The 20,232-nt window shown below is 36.4% G+C and overlaps 1 protein-coding gene across 1 annotated transcript in view; it reads right to left on the bottom strand.

Annotated features, from left to right (window-relative positions):
* The window catches only part of RIMS1 (regulating synaptic membrane exocytosis 1), a 695,579-nt gene that overhangs the window by 562,794 nt on the left and 112,553 nt on the right, over positions 1-20,232 (bottom strand). The window contains exon 2 of the mRNA XM_027852913.1: positions 5,906-5,986. Coding sequence (XP_027708714.1) covers positions 5,906-5,986 — 81 coding nt within the window. The remainder of the gene's footprint in view (positions 1-5,905; positions 5,987-20,232) is intronic.

The raw sequence follows: 20,232 nt of genomic DNA, 5'->3' as shown, positions 1-20,232 counted from the left end.
CACCAGATTCAACTTTCCCTTGTAACAAAGAAAAAATAATGAAGCAAAACCATCCTACACAATATCTGTATCAGACAACATCTACAGTTGCCTGTTCAAGATGTCCACCACCTGTCTGCCTTCTCAAGGGAAGCACTCTCACGATTTCATGAAAACATTTATACTGAATTTAACCTCAATTTGAAACTAAAGTTGGATGATGCCATTTCATCACATCCCTTTATCAAGAATTTATAATTTCAGTTATTTAGATATTTACAATGATGAATGTTAAGTACCAAGCAGCCTTGGTACTTAAGGGAGATAATTTTAAAATTATGTTGAATATAAGCACCATCTTTCCATGATTAAATCCACACATTCATTTCCTACCCATGTATGTTGGCCCTCTTGAGTCCCCATGTTATGATTAAATGTGCATCATGATGACTATTGCTGAATATAGCTGTGCCCTTGAGATCTGGAAAAGGATGCCTATTAAAAGAAACCTTTGGAAAGCAGCCTTCCTGTCAATTTTAAGACTGACTCAGAAGTGAATACAACATCCAGGCAGAGTGAGAGGGCAGGGGATTTGACATGCATTTTTCACCTCATAATTCTTAATTCATCTTATATGTTATCCTTTTCCCCTTGGAAAAATACCACCTAATCTAGTCAAAGATCAATAAGTAAATCAATAAACATTTATAAAGAGCACACCACATTCAAGGAACTGGGCTAGGTGATGATAAGGTATAAAGAAAAGTATGACATGGTCTCTGCCTTCAAGTAGTTTATTATCTTTTAGGAAATACACAAATGATTATGATAAAAAAAGAAATGTTCTCTCTTCTCTTCAAAACTGAAGTTAATAATAGCTAATAATAATAATAACTGTTATATATATTATATATATATATATATACTTTAAGGTATGCAAGGCACTTTACAAATATTATCTCATCTGATCTTCACAACAACACTGGGGGATCAATATCATTATCATCCGCAATTTACAGATGGAAAAATTGAGGCAGACAGGTTAAGTGATTCGTCTAGGATCACATCATTAAGGAACTGTCTGAGGCCACATGCAAACTCAAATCTTCCTAACTTGAGGTTCAGTGTTCTCCCATGCTACCTATTTGCTTACTCCAAAAAGTCTTTCCCAATGTCCAAAGTTGCAAATTTATTTGTCTCACATTGTATATCACTTTGTACCATTTCTGTATATTTATTATGTTTTGTTTTATTTTGTTTTATAATTTATTTCCTCTTAGGATCATATGTAGGGTAGGGTCATCCAAGTTTTGCTTCAGTGTTGTCACAGTCCTTTTGTCCATTCTTCCAGAACCCCCTGGCCCTCTGCTGACATATGTGGTGCTACCATGTGAATGGTACTTCTTCACTCACTTCAGTGGCTTTAGATCATCAAACCTAGAAAAGGGTCTACTTTCCCCCATTGTAGTGCCCCATTGCCTACTAAACCCCTTTCCTCTCCCCATTGGTTAAAGGGTTGAGGGTGATCAGCAGTGCCACAAAGGCTCTGAATCACATTAGTAATAATTTGTGTTTCAAAAAATTCATCTTTTTTGCATGAATAAAAACAATGATGTTATCAAAAATAACTAAAAATAAGTGATTTTAATGAGAAATTGGAAATGTGTTTTCTGTAGGTAATCTGTTTCTGTAAAATTGTGAATAGATTGCATTAACAAATCTGGAAATTGACTTCTTTGAATGTGGGGCAACAGCAGCAGTATTTTCACATCTTTGATATTTTGATTGTATTATAAAAATCCATATGGCAGAAATATTTTTAAAAAATCATAACTAACATTTCAACAATAAGTGAAAGGAACATTTTGGGTGTTTTATATTAAGTATAAGTATATGTGTCTGTCTATGTATGTGTATGTGTGTGTATGTGTGACAGTATACAAACACACACACACAGATTATTGAATATGTACCTGTCCATTTGAGAAGCAGTGTGACATATTGAATAGATCGCAAACCTCAGTGAATGAAAACTGCAGCTCAGGGCCTGCCTCTGACACATATATCTGTGTTGTCACTGGCTGGTCACTTAAATCAGCTTTCTCTAAGGGGATGAGTTGCAGTTGAGCTGCCAATCTGTATAAATAAAGGAATTTGCTACATGCTGTGTTCCCTGTGTCCACCATAGGTCTAGACTAAAAAAGAAAAAAGAAAAAGAAAAAGAAAAAAGAACAACTTATAAGAATTTCCCTCAAATTTATCACTAACTAATGAGATATGATATAGAATAAAAGTACAATACTAAGGGAAAAATACCATACAAATGGAACAACAGATTCCAACCAATCATGTAAATTTCAATTTGCCCTGATTTAATGATTCATGTATTTCTTCTTATGTGCCTAGACTGGAACAGAAGCTTCTGTGAACAAATGAAGCACAAGAAAAAATAAATGATATGTTGAACCAGGAAAATTCATCTTCCTGAGTTCAAATCCAGCCTCCAACACTTACTAGATTTGTGACCCTGGGCAAGTCGCTTAACCCTGTTTGCCTCAGTTCTTCATTTGTAAAATGAGCTAGAGAAGGAAGTGCAAACCACTCCAGTGCCATTGCCAAGAAAACCCCAAAATGAGAGTGTTAGATTTGACTGAAAGGATTGAACAACAACAAATGAAAAATATAAAATCCCATGCCATCTTCCACGCTATAATAAGGACTGTTACAGCAAGGACACAAAGTCTTTGAGTCTTTCTCCCCTTCTAGTTTCATACTATTTCCCAATATTGTTCCTATCTCCTCTGACATTTGCCTCTTCATTACCTTTTCCACTACAAAAATGTGTATCCATGTCATCATCAGGTCTCAATGTGATGATTTTTGGCAATTTGACTTTCCTGTTTCTGTAGGTAATCTGTTTCTGTAAAATTGTGAATAGATTGCATTAACGAATCTGGAAACTGACTTCTTTGAATGTGGGGCAACAGCAGCAATATTTTCACATCTTTGATATTTTGATTGTATTACAAAAATCCACATGGCAGAAATATTTTTAAAAAACCATAACTAACATTTCAACAATAAGTGAAAGGACCATTTTGGGTGTTTTATATTGAGTATGTATATCCTCATCTCCAGACAGATCAACATATTACAAAGACCTTATTTAATCACCAATATGATAATATGATCACTCCTTCTGTCTCTTTCTATTTACACTAAATAAGCTGATCATTTTTTGCATTCAAACTTCCTGTATCCTTGACTCTCCATGTGTTTCCACTCTTTTACTCTTATTGATTTAATCATTTATCATTCCTTCTTCTTAACCCAGAGTTTTTTTTTTAACCACGATCCTATGATATCCATCTCCTATATCTCCTTCAAATCAGCGCCTTTCCTGTATAACAATAGCATCCCAAAGTCAAGTGTCAGCCATTTTCAGAAAAAAGCACCTCCTTCACCTAACAACCTTCAACAGAAGTTATGGAAAGAGTGAGATATCTACCTAAGGGCATCAGAACACAGTGAAAAGAAGTGAATCAGATGTAACAAATTTTGTGAATTGCCTAATATAGAAGGATTTTTTTTTTTTTTGGTTAGATGGTTACTGGGTTAAGGGGCTGAGAGAGCAGATCAACAGGAAAAGGAGGCCTAAAAAGCTTTCCGCTAACCCATTTTCTTCTGAAGTGACACGTCCCTGATAGGGAAGGGGAAGCAAAGACTAGACTTTTTTCTTTCTTTCTTTCCAGTCTCCCACACTCCCTTACACCCAGGGAAACATCACCCAATGAAATAAAAGTCAACACATTTCTTATTGACTATATTAAATTAGACACAGTCTAAATATATGGTAATCAAAAGCAAACAGACAAAATCTTGGATTTAGAACCATAAAAGAGAATGAAAATGAATGCTATGTCTAATATTGATGGTTTTAAGAGATAAAAATGGGTAGGGACTCCATTACTTCCACACTTCTCTGACTGACAAGGAATCAAAAATCTTTTTACATCAATGATGATCCCTTAATGGCTTTTTTTTCCAGAGACTGCTTCAAGCAGATCAATACCAGAAAAGTAATACACACCCAAAGATATAGTTCAGATATTCAGGCAGAAAGAAGAGAACACATGTTAAAGAACATTGTGTCCTAGGAAGTATCAAGAAAAGCCAAACTTTGAGGAGAATGCTTTCAGAGTAGCATTGAAGATATATATCACCATGAAAAGAAGGGTATTTCCTAGAATTTGACATTCCTTTCTTAAACATAAGTTTTAACCAACTTTCTTTTCACTGTAATTAAAGAGGAAAAGCTTTTATCTTACTTGCCATGTTTCTCTTTTTTAGGAGAAAGACCTCTAATTTAATATTACAGAACCCCACTTCAGTTGTTAAGTTAGAGGTTAAATTTGATGTTCATTTTGAGTGCAATTGATAGGCCTTAGGAATCCACTGAAATTTTGCATCTCAAACAGTCATAAGTTTCCAAAAATATCTCTCACCATGCATAACACACCTCTTGCCTAAAATAGGGTGTCCTTTATGCTATTTCATTAATTTCAGTTTTGGAGAGCAATAAGAAATACTATTCATTACCTAGTTACTTTTATTATTGTTATTGTTGTTGCTTTTTGTAAACTGAAGACCTCTAGAATCCTAGAATTCTTCTAGAATCCTGCTGGTTACCAAAACTGAGCATCCTAAGCTTCTGCTCAAGATCAGGGAAATCAGTTATTTTCTTCATAAGTGGTAGCTATGTCACCAAATACCTAGAGATAATGGCTAAATTGAGATCATTAACATGGTCAAAGTAATTTTCAAGGAAAAAAATATTCTTACTGGGAAAAAAAAATCTTTTTTCAGAAGACATTTAATGGTACAACTATTTAGATTTTTTTTCTTAAAAAGCCTTACTTTATTTGAATTTAAATCAATCCTCATCTTTTTATTTTTTCTTTTCTTCACTGGTGTGTGTGTATTTCCCTGTCTTAATTTCCATATGAAGATACAGAGGAGAAGGAAAACTATCTCAGAACAATCAATTCTGCTCTCTTCTGTCAGAGGGAATAATGGTAGATGAGGCAGTTAGTATCAGGTTTGAGTATTACCTATGGATTTTGTTTCTTTATCCTTATTCCTGTCCACAAATTAACATTTGTAATGGAAAACTGACTGATTTTTCTATGTTTCTTTATTTCCCGTCTCCTTTGTCATTCATCTCTCTCTCTGTCTCTCTCTCTCTGTCTGTCTCTGTGTCTATTTCTCTTTGTCTCTCTGTCTATGTCTCTATCTCTCTGTCTCTCTCTGTCTCTCTCCTTACCTGCTTACCTACATATCTATGTTTTCCGGTCTAGACCTCTGATATCCTTAATGAAAGGAACTCCCTTTGTTTGGAAATACCATCCATTTGTGGTAATAGACAGCATTTTGATCTTGTCCCTTTAACAGTTGCCCTAGGACATGGTGAAGTTTCAATAACTTGGCCAAGGTCCCACAACCAATAAATGTCACAGATAGATTGAACCCACCTCTTCCTATCTTTCAACTTCAAAGTTTTGCATATAACTTTCTACTGATAAAACATTAAAATTGCTTCCCTCTTCATTTGAATTCTCATCATTCAAAGTCTTTCATTTTATTTCAGTCTACCTCAATACAAAAATGAGATAAATAGAGACCTCACTTTGCAAAATACATTTAATGAGCACTGGGGTAATTATTCCTAACTCAATATCAATGACTTTTCACTACAAATGGCCAGGTCTTCTGTGCTTCTTTCAAATGCATATTTTATAATAATGCATATTATAAAAATTACCCTCTTAAAAATAAAATGCATCCATCTACCAATCATACCACAACATAAGCAAAGCCCTGGGCAAGAGAGTACATTTTCAGTCAATAAAACCAATGCCATACTCACGGTGAAGGTTGGTGGGACTGGTTTTCAGCATTCCTTGGTGTTTTGCGGGCCGCAGGTTTCGCCATATCCCTGACAACACACCTGGGGCGCATGATAGACAGCACAATGCACTATTAATGTTCAAAGGCCTAGTACACACCTAGAAATCTGATCAGTCTAACAAACAGGCCACTGGGTGGGTGGGGAAATCTAAGAGGAAAGGCCTGTAAAAGTCCCCTCAAAAGATAAGGCTGCAGACCTAGGGAAAAAATACTTTGCATATGGGTGAATTCCCCAGGTTTAAACTTACAAGCTCTCCTTTCCTATCTTGGCAGGGCCCAGGCTACTCTCTGTACATTTTTTTTGCTCTTAGTGGAAATGAAAATATTCCAAGCAGCTTTCTCCATAGCTTAAATGCAACTGTGAGCTGTGGCCAACCTAGGGCCATTAGAAGAAGAAAGATGCATGCTTAAAAATAGGATGGCAGCTTTGATATGCTTCACCCACGGGCAGGCTTTTATCTAGCTTTGTCTATTTAGGCTAAAACACAGGCCACGTCAGAGGCAGCTTCTTTATGCAAACAAAGTTAAGAAGCTTGGGCACTGTTCCTCCTTTAAAAGCCCCATCCAAGCTAATTCAGGAAGAGCTGGGTGGGAACCTTTCACTATCCAGAATACTGGTTTTAAAATAATGATACTCTGTAGGGAAAGCCCAAACTCTATATGATAAAAAATAAAAGGGCATGGTGCTTTGTTTCCCTCATCATTAGTAATCAAATGCAATGATGAACAATATTTCCAATATATTGGATACATAGCAAAAAAGGATGGGCAAAAAAAGAAGGGAGACTGTTACTCAGTAAAAAAAAAAAAAAAAAAAAAAAATTGAAAAGAAAAGAAAAACCAAGCCACAAGGATCTTGACAGTGTTTGGGTCACTGTGGAAGTCCTGTTTTTATGGGGGCCCCACTAGTGGAATGAGCCAAGTTGTTTTCTTTGTGTCTAATAGGATATAACCAACTTGAGAGCAGGAACTTTGATATGAGTTGTTTTGTTTTCTGTTTGCTTTTGTTTTTGTTTGTTTGTTTGGGTTTTTTGGTCTTTGATATTCCCAGCTCCTAACAAAGTGTTTGATACAAAGTAGGTGCTTAATAAATACACGTTGATTGATTATGTCCATTTTGTTTCTGAACATGGAGGAGAAAAGAAACTTTAACCTATTGTTTTATTGACCCTTGAGATAATTTTAATTTTGGTTGGAAACTAAAACATAATAAGTTTGTTTCTTTGTTTTTGTTTTTTCTCCCTGAGGTTCTTATTTTAAAACAGGGAAGATACAGTAATAGAACTGAAATTCTCTTATGCTAGATTTTTTTCTGAACTGAGCCTGCCCACCAGACCCCAGGCTTTTAATGGTCTTTGTAAATGGTTTTAGGGGGATGAGTCAGGAATTCTTTCTGGTTGGCCTCACAGAGAGCCTCATCACCAACTTCTTCCTGAAACAAGTCATTTATATACCACTCAGAAGTGGAGCTAAGATCAGGCAGCAATCGATAACCAGCTTTCCCAGTGGGAAAAGCTGCAGGGCTAAATTCTCCACTTCTGAAAAAAATATACACAATTTCACGGGAACACAGAGATACACACACACATACACACACACAAACACACACATACGACTTGTTCTAAAGTAGATGAACTAAAACATCAGTGCACTTTCCTTCTAGGATTTCCTTCTAGGATTCATTCATTTTATCTAGTTATCTATCAATTTATCTACCCACTCTCCACCTCACCTACCTACTCACTGGCCTACCATACCTACCCATTTACCTTCCTACTCACTCACCTACCTATCTACTTGTTTTGTCAATGACTTAATTACTATAGAGAGCTCAAACAGAAGAAATTTCATTCATTTACATGTATTCACATATCATCTGTGAAATATTGTCTTGGTTGCGTGGGGGTATGGAGAAATTCTAGTAACTTACCCAAGGTCACAAAACCAGTAGCAATCAGAGACAGAACTGGAACGTAGGTCTTCCTTACTTGGCATAATGGATACAGGGCAAATTTTTTGTGTTTGTGTGCATGTGTGAATGTGTCTATATGTACACATACATGCCAACATATATGAGGTATTAAAGAAATTATATATAGAAAAATCTTATGTGTTGTATGTATCTATTATTTCAAACTTCCAATATAAAAATATTAGCAATGTGAAAAGTGCTTTATATATCATTATAAAGCATGAGGGACATTGTGGATAAAGTGACAGACCTGCAGTGAGGATTATCTGAGTTAGAATTCTGTATTGGAAACTTATGAGCTGTGTGACCCTGGATAAATTATATCATGTCTCTGTGCCTCATTCCCCTCATTTGTAAAATGAGGGAGTTAAACTGTACTTCAAAGGTCTCTTCCAATTCTAACTATATGATCCTATGATTCTGTGTATGTGTATCTATGTATGTACATGTACATGTATGTACATAAATGTAACCTAATGCATGATGCTAAGTCTGGCTCTCTGTCCTTTACATGACACTGTCTCTCTCTCTCTCTCTCTCTCACACACACACACACACACACACACACATATATAACACTTCACCAATTTAAAAAAATATTGTAGACATTTGTACATACATAGACACATACATATATTGTCTACCTTTCTCTTTCTCTTCTATCTACCTCTCATCTATTTATCTATCTATCCGTCTATCATCTATCTACCTATCTCTCTCTGTCTCCAATACTGTCTCTCTCTCCCTCTCTCTGTCCATGTGTCTGTCACTCTATCTCTGCCTCTGTCTGTCTCTGTCTGTTGTTTATCTGTCTGTCTCTATATATATCTCTGTCACTCTGTCTCTCTGTCTCTCTATTTCTGTCTCTGTCTCTGTCTGTCTTTCTGTCTGTCTCTGTCTCTATAACTGTCTATCTCTCACTCTATCTCTGTCACTGTCTCTCTCTCTCTATCTCTGTCTCTCTGTCTGTCTCTCTATTTCTGTCTCTCTGTCTCCCTGTCTCTCTGTCTTGTCATTCTATATGTCTCTGTCTCTTTATCTCTCTGTCTGTCTCTCTCTGTCTCTTCAACTCTCTATCTCCATTTCTCTGTGTCTGTCAGTCTGTTTCTCACTCTATCTCTGTCGCTCTGTCTCTGTCTCTTTGTGTCTGCCTCTCACTCTATCTCGATTCTCTGTCTCTGTCTGTCTGTCTGTCTGTCTCGGTTTCTCCCTCTTCTCAGGAAAATCAGGAAAACCTATATTCAAGTCTCACCTCAGATAATTTGCTGTGACCCTGTCACTTAACCTCTTGGTGCCCCCCAGGCAACTTATTAAGTCTATACAATGCATACTAGTTGCTGATCTGTAGTAATGAAAGAAGTTTCCTCATTTGGAGTTCACAATGACAATAATATAATAAATCCAGTCAAAATACCTATGAATCTGAGGTTAAGCTGCTGATTGCTTCACCCTAAAAGCATGTCTTCAGTGAAAGCAGAGAGCTGAACCATAAGCCTCAGCAGAAACTAAACACATCTATCTGGTTCTATGAAGTGAGTGAAACTAAAGAATTAGAACTGACTAAGAAAACATTCAGGCAGGACCTTGGTGGAGAGAATTAATGTACTAGAACTTCTGAGTGTTGAAATTCTGGTCTGATCTGTACTAGGGGCACAGTGCCCAGTGAGGTAGCATGCACAGTACTAGGAATCTTTAGGGATCCTTCCTCCCCTCTAAAAATAGTTAGTACAGCATATTTAATCTGTCTGCACTACTTCATGAAAATGCCTGAAATATCACAAACTTTGGAGAAATTCTTGAAGGAAGAACTATATCTGTATGGAGCCATATGCTTCCTTCTTCCCTGGTCTCTCCTTCCTTCCTTCTAAATTTACAGATATTTGTAAAGCTTCAATGTGCTAGTTAATTGGCTTTTCCTGAAAGATGTTCTGGTGCAGCTATGCCTCTTCCAGTAACCAGGGCATGCCAGCAAAGCAGAAAGCATGTGTTTCTAAGTGAAACTGTTTATAGCTGAGTGATGGGCCACATCCTATGAAAGAGTGTTCATGTCTGAGGTGAGATTCCTGATTCAGTACTGCTATTGATTTAAGTTTCCATAGTTTTTTTTTTTTAATACAAACTACATCAGAATTTACTTTGTTCCTTCCTCTCTCCCTTCTTCCTTCCCTCCCTCCCTTTATGTCTTCATTTTTCCCCTCCTTCCCTCTATCTGTCCCTCTCTCTCCTTTCCTCCCTCCTTTCCTCTCTCTCACTCATTTCCATTCCCTCCTTCCTTCCTTCCTTCTTTCCTTCCTTTCTTCCTCTCTTCCATCCTTCCTTCTTTCATTCCTTCCTTCCTTCCTCTCTTCCTTCCTTCTTCTCTTTTTACCTTTCTACTGCTAATAGTCTCTGAATGGTAAATTCCAATTCTCAAATATTACAATTTTAAACTTAAGTATGCTGTACTGAAGCACAACCCATCTTCTCAAATATTACATCTGATGCTTACTAGCCCGGCTAATCCTGGTCTTGGATTCCGAACCTCTGTTTTCTCATCTGTAAACCGGGATTGATAATATTTATAGCTAAGAAGCGGCCTGGCATAATGACTGCAAGATTGCCTTAGACCTGATTTGAGGTCTTCCCTTGACATATACTAGCTATGTGACCATATGCAATTCATTTTAACCATGTATGTCTCAGGAGTCTCTAAAACTATTAGTTGCAAGTAGTTATGATTTACATTAGTGGAAGGAATCCACTCCTCCTACAGATAAAATGTGTGTGTGTGTGTGTGTGTGTGTGTGTGTGTGTGTGTGTGTAGCTATAGATCCTACTTCACAATTATTTGTTCATAAGAATCTAGGTTTAGAACTACAAGAGACCTTTGGGATCATCTAGTTTAACCCCTTCATTTTACATATAAGGAAACTGAAGCATAGATATGCCTAGTGACTTGTCCAAGATCACATACTTCATAAGTGTTAGACCTGGACTCAAGTCTTTGTTCTCTAGAGTCAATCTGCTTTGTATTTCCATCCATGGTATGAGGTTCAACGTGTTCAAGGTACATTACAAATCTTACGGTACTATTTTATGTTGTTTTACTAGCCTTGTGATTTTATCAGTATAAAAAGCTCCAGATGGGACACTCCCCCTATTAGTACAGATTGCCATCTGTTCTGCAATTTATAGTCAAAGAAAATTGCTTGGCCATTGAGGGATTAAATGATTGCCCAGGGTCACACAGTTAATATGTGTCAGAAGAGAGGCTTGAATCCAGGTCTTCCAGACACCTGGGTTGACCCTCTATCTTCTTTGCCACACTATTTCTCATGATAACCAATGCCATATATAAAACACTTTGCAAATTTTGAAAGTGCCACATAAATGTCAGCAAAGATACTCATCATGATTGATACCTGTACCCTCACCTTTCACCCCAGCTCTGTTTTCCACTTCTAATTCTGACCACTAATCAAATCAACACTACCATTCCTGGAAAGGATGTGTTAATCAATTGCCCTTTGGTTGCCTTCCCCACAGTGTGATGTCATAGTAGTCTAAAACACCCCTCCTTGGTCACACTTACTAGAATTTAAGCACCTTGAGGGCAGGAACTATCTTTCTTTTTATATTTGTATTCTCAACATTTAATACAGTGCCTGGAATAGGACAGAAATGATTATTTTTCTCTTATATTAATAACCAATTACTAATTGAGATTAAGATTTTTCCTTTCTATTTCCTCATTCAGAAATCAGTCCCTGTATATTATTCAGCCAGCCTTTGAAGGGTGTTGCTGGTAGATGAGATTGCCCAAATCCTCCAGACCTGCCTTGTGATCTTGGGTGGGATTCCATCCATCTAGGAGACCTTACAAACAGAATCCAGTCTAAGTGAGATCTTGCCCTTAGGAAAATAAGTTCCTGTTTGTCTTTGGGACTTTCCATTAGAATTTAGGGTGATCTGGCTTATGAAGGGGAAAAACCAACCAGCGAGGTTTGGGTGGAGATGGATTCTTTTGTCCAGATGGCTAAAGGAGGGTGAATCTCATGATTAGGTCACATTTATGCAGGAGGAGATGAAGATTTTTTTGCCCACCTCCTCATTAATATGTCCACCTCCTCATTGATTGTTAATCCATCAGAGTTGATTTCCACCCTCAGGTGAATTACATCCCCTTCTCCAAAGGCATTCAGAGGCCCCAAGGGTCATCTTTGGTTTATAGGGAAAAGCCAAATAATCATCTTTTTACTAATTATTTTCTAGCCAAAATTAATAAAATGATTGTTAATCACCCCGAATATTCCTCTCAGACTTTTCATATGTCACAAATATAAAAACCTTTAACAAATATTTTTTCATTCATTCATCACATGTTACTCTTTACTCTTTATTCTGAGGACTAGAAACTCGTGGAAAGCCTACTTTTTGAAATGTAAAGTCATAAGGAAAAAAAAAAGATCATTTCATATATTTCATCAATCATCCAGTTTGGGCAAGATATTTTAGCCAGAAATATTTATTTTCCTGAATTGTTCTAGTTTGATTTTCCTTATACAATTTTTCCCTTTATTTATCATCTTTGTTTATTTTCTTTTATTTATCTCATTTAATGAGAAAAAATATTGTCTAACCACTATATATCACAATAGGCTAACCCACAAGTTACAACATAAATAGCTATATCAAGTAGGGTGGGGGAAGGCCAAGATCTACTGAAGCTTCTTTGTAAACCTATTTGGCCCAATATTGCCTAAAAAAATGATACCTGGGGGGCTGTGTCTGAATGAACACAGTCTGAAGGTATATACCTTTACAGGCTTTGACAGTTCTAATATATGAAAATTGTTTAGCTGGAGTAATTTTCCATTATCTATTATACATTACCCTCACTGTAATATAAAGCACCCCTGCCTTCAGAAAACAAACCATGATGATGTAGCATGCTTCTATTCTCAAATGTATGTCTTTCAAGTTGATTTATTCCTTTTAACCAGACATCCAGAAACTAACAAATTGTCACAACTGCTACCCCCACAGATCAGTGACTAAGAAATGACAGTATTTGACTTCTTCTTTGCCACCTCTTCTAATTGCACCCAGATTGATCAGACATCTTTTCCTTCCCGTTTTCCTGCTGCAAGTAAGCATTCTCCAGCATCAGTTAAGATTTATGTAAATGAGATCTTCTGTAAGCCTCTCAGGGGGCTGCTCCTTCTGACTCCACCTCTGAGCAATGCTTTTTTTATGAATGACTGCAATCAATGACAATGAATGACTGCCAACTGCCCACTCAACCACTTCTACTCCTCCCTGTACACACACTCTAGAGAAACTAGCAGTTGCATGCTTGCAGATGAGCCTATGATAAGGTTTTTATCTTTCAAAACAGGAACTAAATTTGCTTCGAAGATACTTAGGCTATGGCAATTAGATATTCAAAATGTCTGCAAAATTCACAATTTACCTAATCACTTTCTCCCTTTTCAAGTTTCTATGTAAGAGCATGCAATCTCTTTCTACCAAAAGCAAAAGGAAAAAAAAAAAAGAATGCTAGAATACTTTTGAAGAGATTACTCCCATTTGGGGTTATTATTTAAACCTGCCATATAATTTCATATATTAGTCATAACTTGCGAAATATTTGACTGTATCTCTATTGATACTTTTAGTCTCATGTGCTCAGTAGAAGAATTTCCAAGCTTGAAGACCAAAGAACAGTCTCTCATGTGTGACCATGTACAAATCACTTGCCTTTCCAGTTTTAGTTTTCTTATTTATCAAATAGAGGAGGTTTGACTAGATAATACCTAAAGGCTCTAATTTTCAATAATTATTTACTAGTGGTTTTGTATATTTTACCAATGAGAAGCTCTGATGCAGTAGCCTTAGACACTTACTAACTGTGTGATCCTGGGCAAGCCACTTGATTCTGCCTCAGTTTCCTTCTCTGTAAAATGAGCTGAAGAAGGAAATGGCAAACCACTTCCATATCTTTGCCAAGAAAACCTCAAAAGGGGGTCATAAAGAGTCGGACAGGACTGAAATGATTAAACAACAATAACAAGAAAATATTTTACTAATAAATTTCATGAACAAGTTGTCCATTTAACATTGCATCTTACCTCTCATCTAGCAAGTGTTCTGCATGTAGATGCTTATTAAATATTTGTTGAAGGAACAAATGAATGAATGAATGGACAGATATCTTTCCTAGACACTGAGATCAAATTAAGACCATGTCTGTTGAAATTAGGAAAATGATGAATTGTTCTCATATTTACTCTCTAGTCCTCAATTCTAATTGCATTTATTGGAATATTTTTGATGGCTCAGAGGCCCCAAGATACAGTAAAAATAAACAATTACTATTGAGAAGAGAAATAATAAAACAGTCTACTAAATTGTCTATTGTTAATGATAAACGACAAGAGTTATATCTCATTTCAAATAGAACAAATGTAATGTGATAATAAAAATGATTTAGAATGGATTCTTAAGATTATACCATGCTCTGTAAAATATTTGCAAATGATAAGTTTCTCTATATTCTATGCATTTTAAGATGGAGACATTTCCATTATTTTTCCCCCAACTTTATTTAGGTGCTATATTTTCAAAACGAGAATTTTTTTCCCCAGCATATGTTAGGCAGGCACATTTTAACTGCTACCTTAACTCTTTCAGCCAATGAGGGCTTGATTCCATGTGTAACCCAGTGGTATTATTATTATTATTATTATTATTATGTTTTAGTTTAGTATTAATTAAATGGCTGTTGAAAGTGAGTGATTTCTTTAAAAAAAAAGGAGGAAAGTCAACTTGCATGATAGCTTTATTGACTTGGATCTTAACAGCAAAGAATAATGAACAAAAAAGAATATGAGAGATGGATGGAGAAATGGATTGGGAATCAAAAGACCTGGGTTAAAGTCATTGCTATCCTACTTATTAGCTTTCTGACCTTGGGGAAGTCATTTCTCAGCATTGCTTTCTTCATCTGAAAAATGAAAATTTTAACATGGTGAGGGTGGATTGGAACATGTATATTGAAGGCATGTGCTCTGATCCCTTTAGGTTATGGAACATATATATACTGTCATTTTACCTAGCTGCAATGATACTTGAATATCTACTTTACAGAGTTGTGAGGAAAGCACTTTGTAAACTGTCATGCACTAATTAAATGTGGGCCATTATTGTCAAACTGCTGAAATGAACTACACACAAAATGTTGGCAACCAAATGATAAAATGGCCTTCAGACAGGCAGTTTTCAATCTCCTTAGAGAAATTAGAGAAAATAAGGAAAGAACCATTTATTAAGCAACTGCTATGTGCCAGCAACTGTGCTATGCTGTTGTTGTTGTTCAGTCATTTTTAGTTATGTCCAATTCTTCATGACCCCATCTGGGGTCACAACTAGTAAATGTCTGAGGCTAGATTTGAACTCAGGTCTTCTTAACTTCAGACCTAGTATTCTATCTACTATGACACCTAGCTACCCCTAAGTGTGCTAAATAAGGGATTGTGCTAAGTGGCTTACAAATGTTAACTCATTTGATCCTCACAACAATACTGGAAAGTAGGTATTATTTTGCAGTCAAGGAAATAGAGGCAAACAGAAATACCATGATTTCTCCAGGGTCACATAGCTAGTAAGTGTCTGAGACCAGATTAGAACTCAGTTCTTCCTGTCTCTAGGCCCAGGACGCTAACCAATGTTCGACCTAGTTTTCTCTAAGGACTAAAAAAGGGTTCAATGAATCTCAGAGAACAAAGCATCCTTAAAAAAATAATAAATCAGTGATCTCAAGGGCTAATTACCTCAATGGAAACAAAATGCAAGAAGGGAAGATAGCAGAGATGTTAAATAGGCTAAAATAGCACTGTACAATGACCTTCAGAAGAAATAGAAATGCCACGTTAAAAAAAAATAAAGCCAGGGCATTGAGAGTACAGAGAAATGGTATAGCTGAGTAGAGTCTAGATTTACTCAAGAAATTTCAAAAGTAGATCAGTTTGCAAAGGATATAACCGAAAAATATGTTTAAATTATGTAAGGTAAAAGAACAGGAAGTTCAAAAAATGCTGCCTGTCCCTCCCCTCCCAGATAGAAAGGGAGGAAAAGTTGAAAACAGATGACAATGAAAGGTAGAGATATTTGATGCTCTATATAAATGCTGTTCTCACCAATCTTCAGTCTCCCTCCTCTGATGTCACCTAGCCACATCTTGCCCTTTTTTTAATCACATTTCTTTCCTTTATGTTTCCTTTATATATTTCCTTCCTTTATATGTATATATGTACATATTCATATATATGTATATATATTTATATACTTTCCCTTATACATACACTCATAATAGGGGATTTTAAAAGTTTAATCTTAATCTGATAAGAGCAATAAATGTCACTTTCAATAGGAAGGTAGAACACTATACTTGCATAGGAGAGCAAATGTAGGTTTAAAGACGGGCCTTATTATTCCCCCCTTAACAAGACCTGTAGAAACACACTTCAGTAGTTGTGGAATCAGAGGAATGAGAGATGAAAGTGACTTTGGATGATAGGTACAATTTTCCCTTCTGCATCATGAGCTTAGGGGCATGGCCACGATCTGGAAATCCAAGTCAAAGTTTTTGGCCCTGACTTCCTACCAGAGAAGAAGTTTGATTTTTTTCTTTTTCTTTTATGGGATGTTTACAGTACCATATTGTAAAATTTGGGGTTAAGTATTTGGTCATAGGCTCTGTGTTGTCTGTTGGCCTTGGTGTGCTGTCTGTGACCTCTCAAGACTCTCAAAAAAATTCCGTTTAATATCTTATGCTGCCCTGCAATGTGCTGAAACAATGATGGGGAAATTGTGATGTTTAAAGGATAACTGCGGTCCAATCTCCTCAGTTTGTAAGTGAGGAAACCACGACCGAATAAGGAGTGGTGACTCACCCAAGGTCCCATAGGTAACAAGTAGCAAAGTGAAGTTCTAACCTTAAGATCTTCTAAACAAGCATGAACACAGTGCTTGTTCCACTCTACGAAGAATCCAAGGAGGTTGCTTTGGAGCTACCTTTATGTTTAAAAAGTCGTGGAAGTGAGGAGGAGCTTGGAATGACGATTCTAGGATCATAGAATTTAGAGTGGGAAGAGATCTTGGAGGCCCTTCGGTCCAGCCACCTCATTTGATCAGGGAGGAAATTAGGGCTAGGGGATGTAAGTGACTTTGCCTGAGATCACACAGTAAGTGGCAGACCTAGGATTTGAGACTAGGTCTTTTGATTTTACATTCTCAATGAATTCTTTTCAATGAGCCATAAAGATGCTGTCTCTGGAAATGACTTAGAGACTGGAAAAGAAAAAAATAGAGAATCCATTTTTCTGAAGCAATAGTCAGGATTTCAGAAATTTCTCAGAACAAAACTGTCATAAAAGTCAGATGGAAAGGTAGGGCTTTGATATTAGGATTGTATCAATTATGTAAGTACTCTAAAGGTTGATCTAAAGATTTTGCATTTTAGGGTAACTCAGCTGCAAAGTTCAACATCCAGGGCACCACAAGTGTTCCTAGGATGATAACAGAATTAATTTATTATTTATTTTCTAGTAAAATCCACATGTTGTTGTTGAATTGTTTCAGTCATGTCCAACTCCTTATGACTCCATTTGGGGTTTTCTTGGCAAAGATACTGAAGTGTTTTGTCACTTCTACAACTGCTTTTACAGATGAGGAAACTGAGGCAAACAGGGTTAAATGACTTGTCCAGGATCACACAGCTAGTAGGTGTATGAGGCTAGATTTGAACTCAGGAAGATGAGTTTTTCTGACTCTAGGCCCAGAACTCTATAGACTGTGCCACCTAGCTGCCCACTTAGTTTGTGATTATTCCATGATTAAATGGGAAGGGACTAGATGTGGTGCCAGGACTCCTAGGTTCAAGCCCCAAATCTGCTTCTTCTTAACTATATAATTCTGAGCAAGTCTTTAATTGCTCTTAGCCATAATTTCATCATATGATAAAGGACAACAGTACAGGCAGTACCTACCTCACAGAATAATTGTTATAATTAAAAGATAAAATACATTTTAAGTTCATTATAATGAAAAAGGACATAAAAAGCAAGCTATTTTTAGGACCTTTAACTTTTCATCTTGATCCACTATTGTCCAACACACATCCTTTTTCAACTACTTACCAACTTTCTGACCGTCCCACCTACTCTGAGCCATTATCATTTTTTTTTCTCCTCGCATTCTCTTTTCCAATAATATCATTCTACTTGAAAAATATTTGGGTGTCTTCCAAGAACTTCCTGTTTTTTGTCACTCTTTAGACTTCCTTCCTTCCTTTTCCTTTTTATTTAAATTCATCTCAATTTTCTCCCCTCAGTTTTATTTGGGCTTTTTTATCCTCTCCTTTCATTCTATCTTACTGTACATTTCCTTTTGTTCTTATTCTCTCTTTTTTTTTCAGTTGTTCAACTTGTTCCACTTGGGTCATCTGTTGTATTTTTTCTCAAAGATGAAAATGACAAAAGATACCAAATCCTTCTCCCCATAGGAATTTCCTTTGGTAAGCTCCTAAACCACTTGGGCAAGGAGACAGGGTCTACAGATCTATAGCCTCCTTTTTCCCCCTCATTATACCCAGATTTACCATTAGCTGAGAATATTCCATGGCCTGGCAAAAATTGTGGTCCCTGTGGCTTTGCCAGTGAATCTCTTGCTGTATACTCCATAATAGAAGCATGTCTTGATTCCTAAGTGGAAAGCAAGCTACAAACCAGCCTTATCTACATGGTCTTCACCTTGCACTACTGCAAAAATTGTTTTGTGAATTTCAAAGCTCAGGGACAACTTTGGAGGAGGTGCAATTACAACCAATTCTTGGGCATATCTCCCATCTGTTTTTATTCTCTAGCTTTCATTGCCCCAAAAAGGAGAAACTAGCTTAGGTTGCCAGGTATTTCTTTGTCTGCTCCTTAATGGGACAATCAAATTCTGGGGGTATCCCAAGGTTATCAGGCTGTTGTAGACCTGGTACTTTCACTTCAGTATTTTGGAAAATATTGTGAGAAATTATCTCCCCAAATCAACTGACATTCCCCTACGAAGCTGGGTTCCAGACCCCATAAGCAGCCATTTGTTTTCTAGTGATATTTCTCTCCTCCTCACTGTTAGAAATTCTTCACTTTGTCATACTGCCAGAAATTTCGTTATTTAGGAATTCATTTGGGTGAACAACTTTGTACCCTCTCTTAAAATGTAGATATATTGGGAAAGTTTAAGCACTGATACTTTTGTAGGAATTATTTTCTCTTGCATAGAATCACAGAATCTCAGAATTAGAAAACACCTCAGAGGTCATCTATTCTAACGTGTTCCTGTTTAAAAGTTCATTAAAATAGTTCTCCAGCTTTTACCAGAAGTTCTCCAATCAAGGAGAATTCAGTACCTTCTGAGAAGCCCAAATCACTATGAGATAGGTTTGTTAGGAAATTTGTACTTACAATCATAAATGTCCCCCCTTTTTTTTTTTTGCAACTTTAACCTATAGTTTTAAGCTCTGCCCTTAAGAGTCAAGATCAAGTCTAATAATCTCTTTTTAGTGTGAAACCCTTTTAAATACCTGAAGAAAGTTTCATCTTCACAACTAGCTCAGATCAGACCTAGGGCTATGATGTAAACTTTTATTAGCAGAGGAGAAAAAAGAATAAAGAAGAGGAAGAGGGAAGCAATTTGGTTGTATTTTTCAATGAGGCAGCTAGTTATTACAATATATGGAGTGTTGGACTTGAGTTAAAATCGGACTTCAGACACTTACTAGTTATGTGACCCTGAGCAAGTCACTTAAATTATCTGCACCTCAGTTTCCTCATCTTTATAATAAGAATCTGTAAAACAGCACCTGTCTCTCAAAGATGTTGAGGATCATATGAGATGTTAAACCTTAAAGCATTATATAAATGCTAGAGATTATTAGTAGTAATTCTGGACATTTAAGGAATGGCAGGGCAGAGAACAAAATGAAGGCACTGGGTATGTAGAGGAGAGGGACAGCAAGTTTGAGAGAAGAGTACAGATAAGAAGGTGAGAATATATAAAATGCAATATTTTAATTTTTATTACTTTAATATTTTGCCTAAGATTAGGCCTGAGTACAAGGTACAAAGTTGGTAAAAGAATATTAATTTCAGAAAAACAAAATCTGGCATGTCATATAATTTTTTTCTATTGGAGAGACTGAACATGTTAATAAAAGTTTTGCAACAAATAAAACTGAATTATTCTTCAGCAATATTTTTTTCAATTTTAAAAATTCCATTTATTTA

This window comes from Vombatus ursinus, unplaced genomic scaffold (genome assembly GCF_900497805.2).
Source record: "Vombatus ursinus unplaced genomic scaffold, bare-nosed wombat genome assembly UNPS02009835.1, whole genome shotgun sequence".
Taxonomy (NCBI): Eukaryota; Metazoa; Chordata; class Mammalia; order Diprotodontia; family Vombatidae; genus Vombatus; species Vombatus ursinus.
The sequence above is the reverse complement of the archived record's forward strand: the minus strand, read 5'-3'. Positions and strand labels throughout refer to the sequence as shown.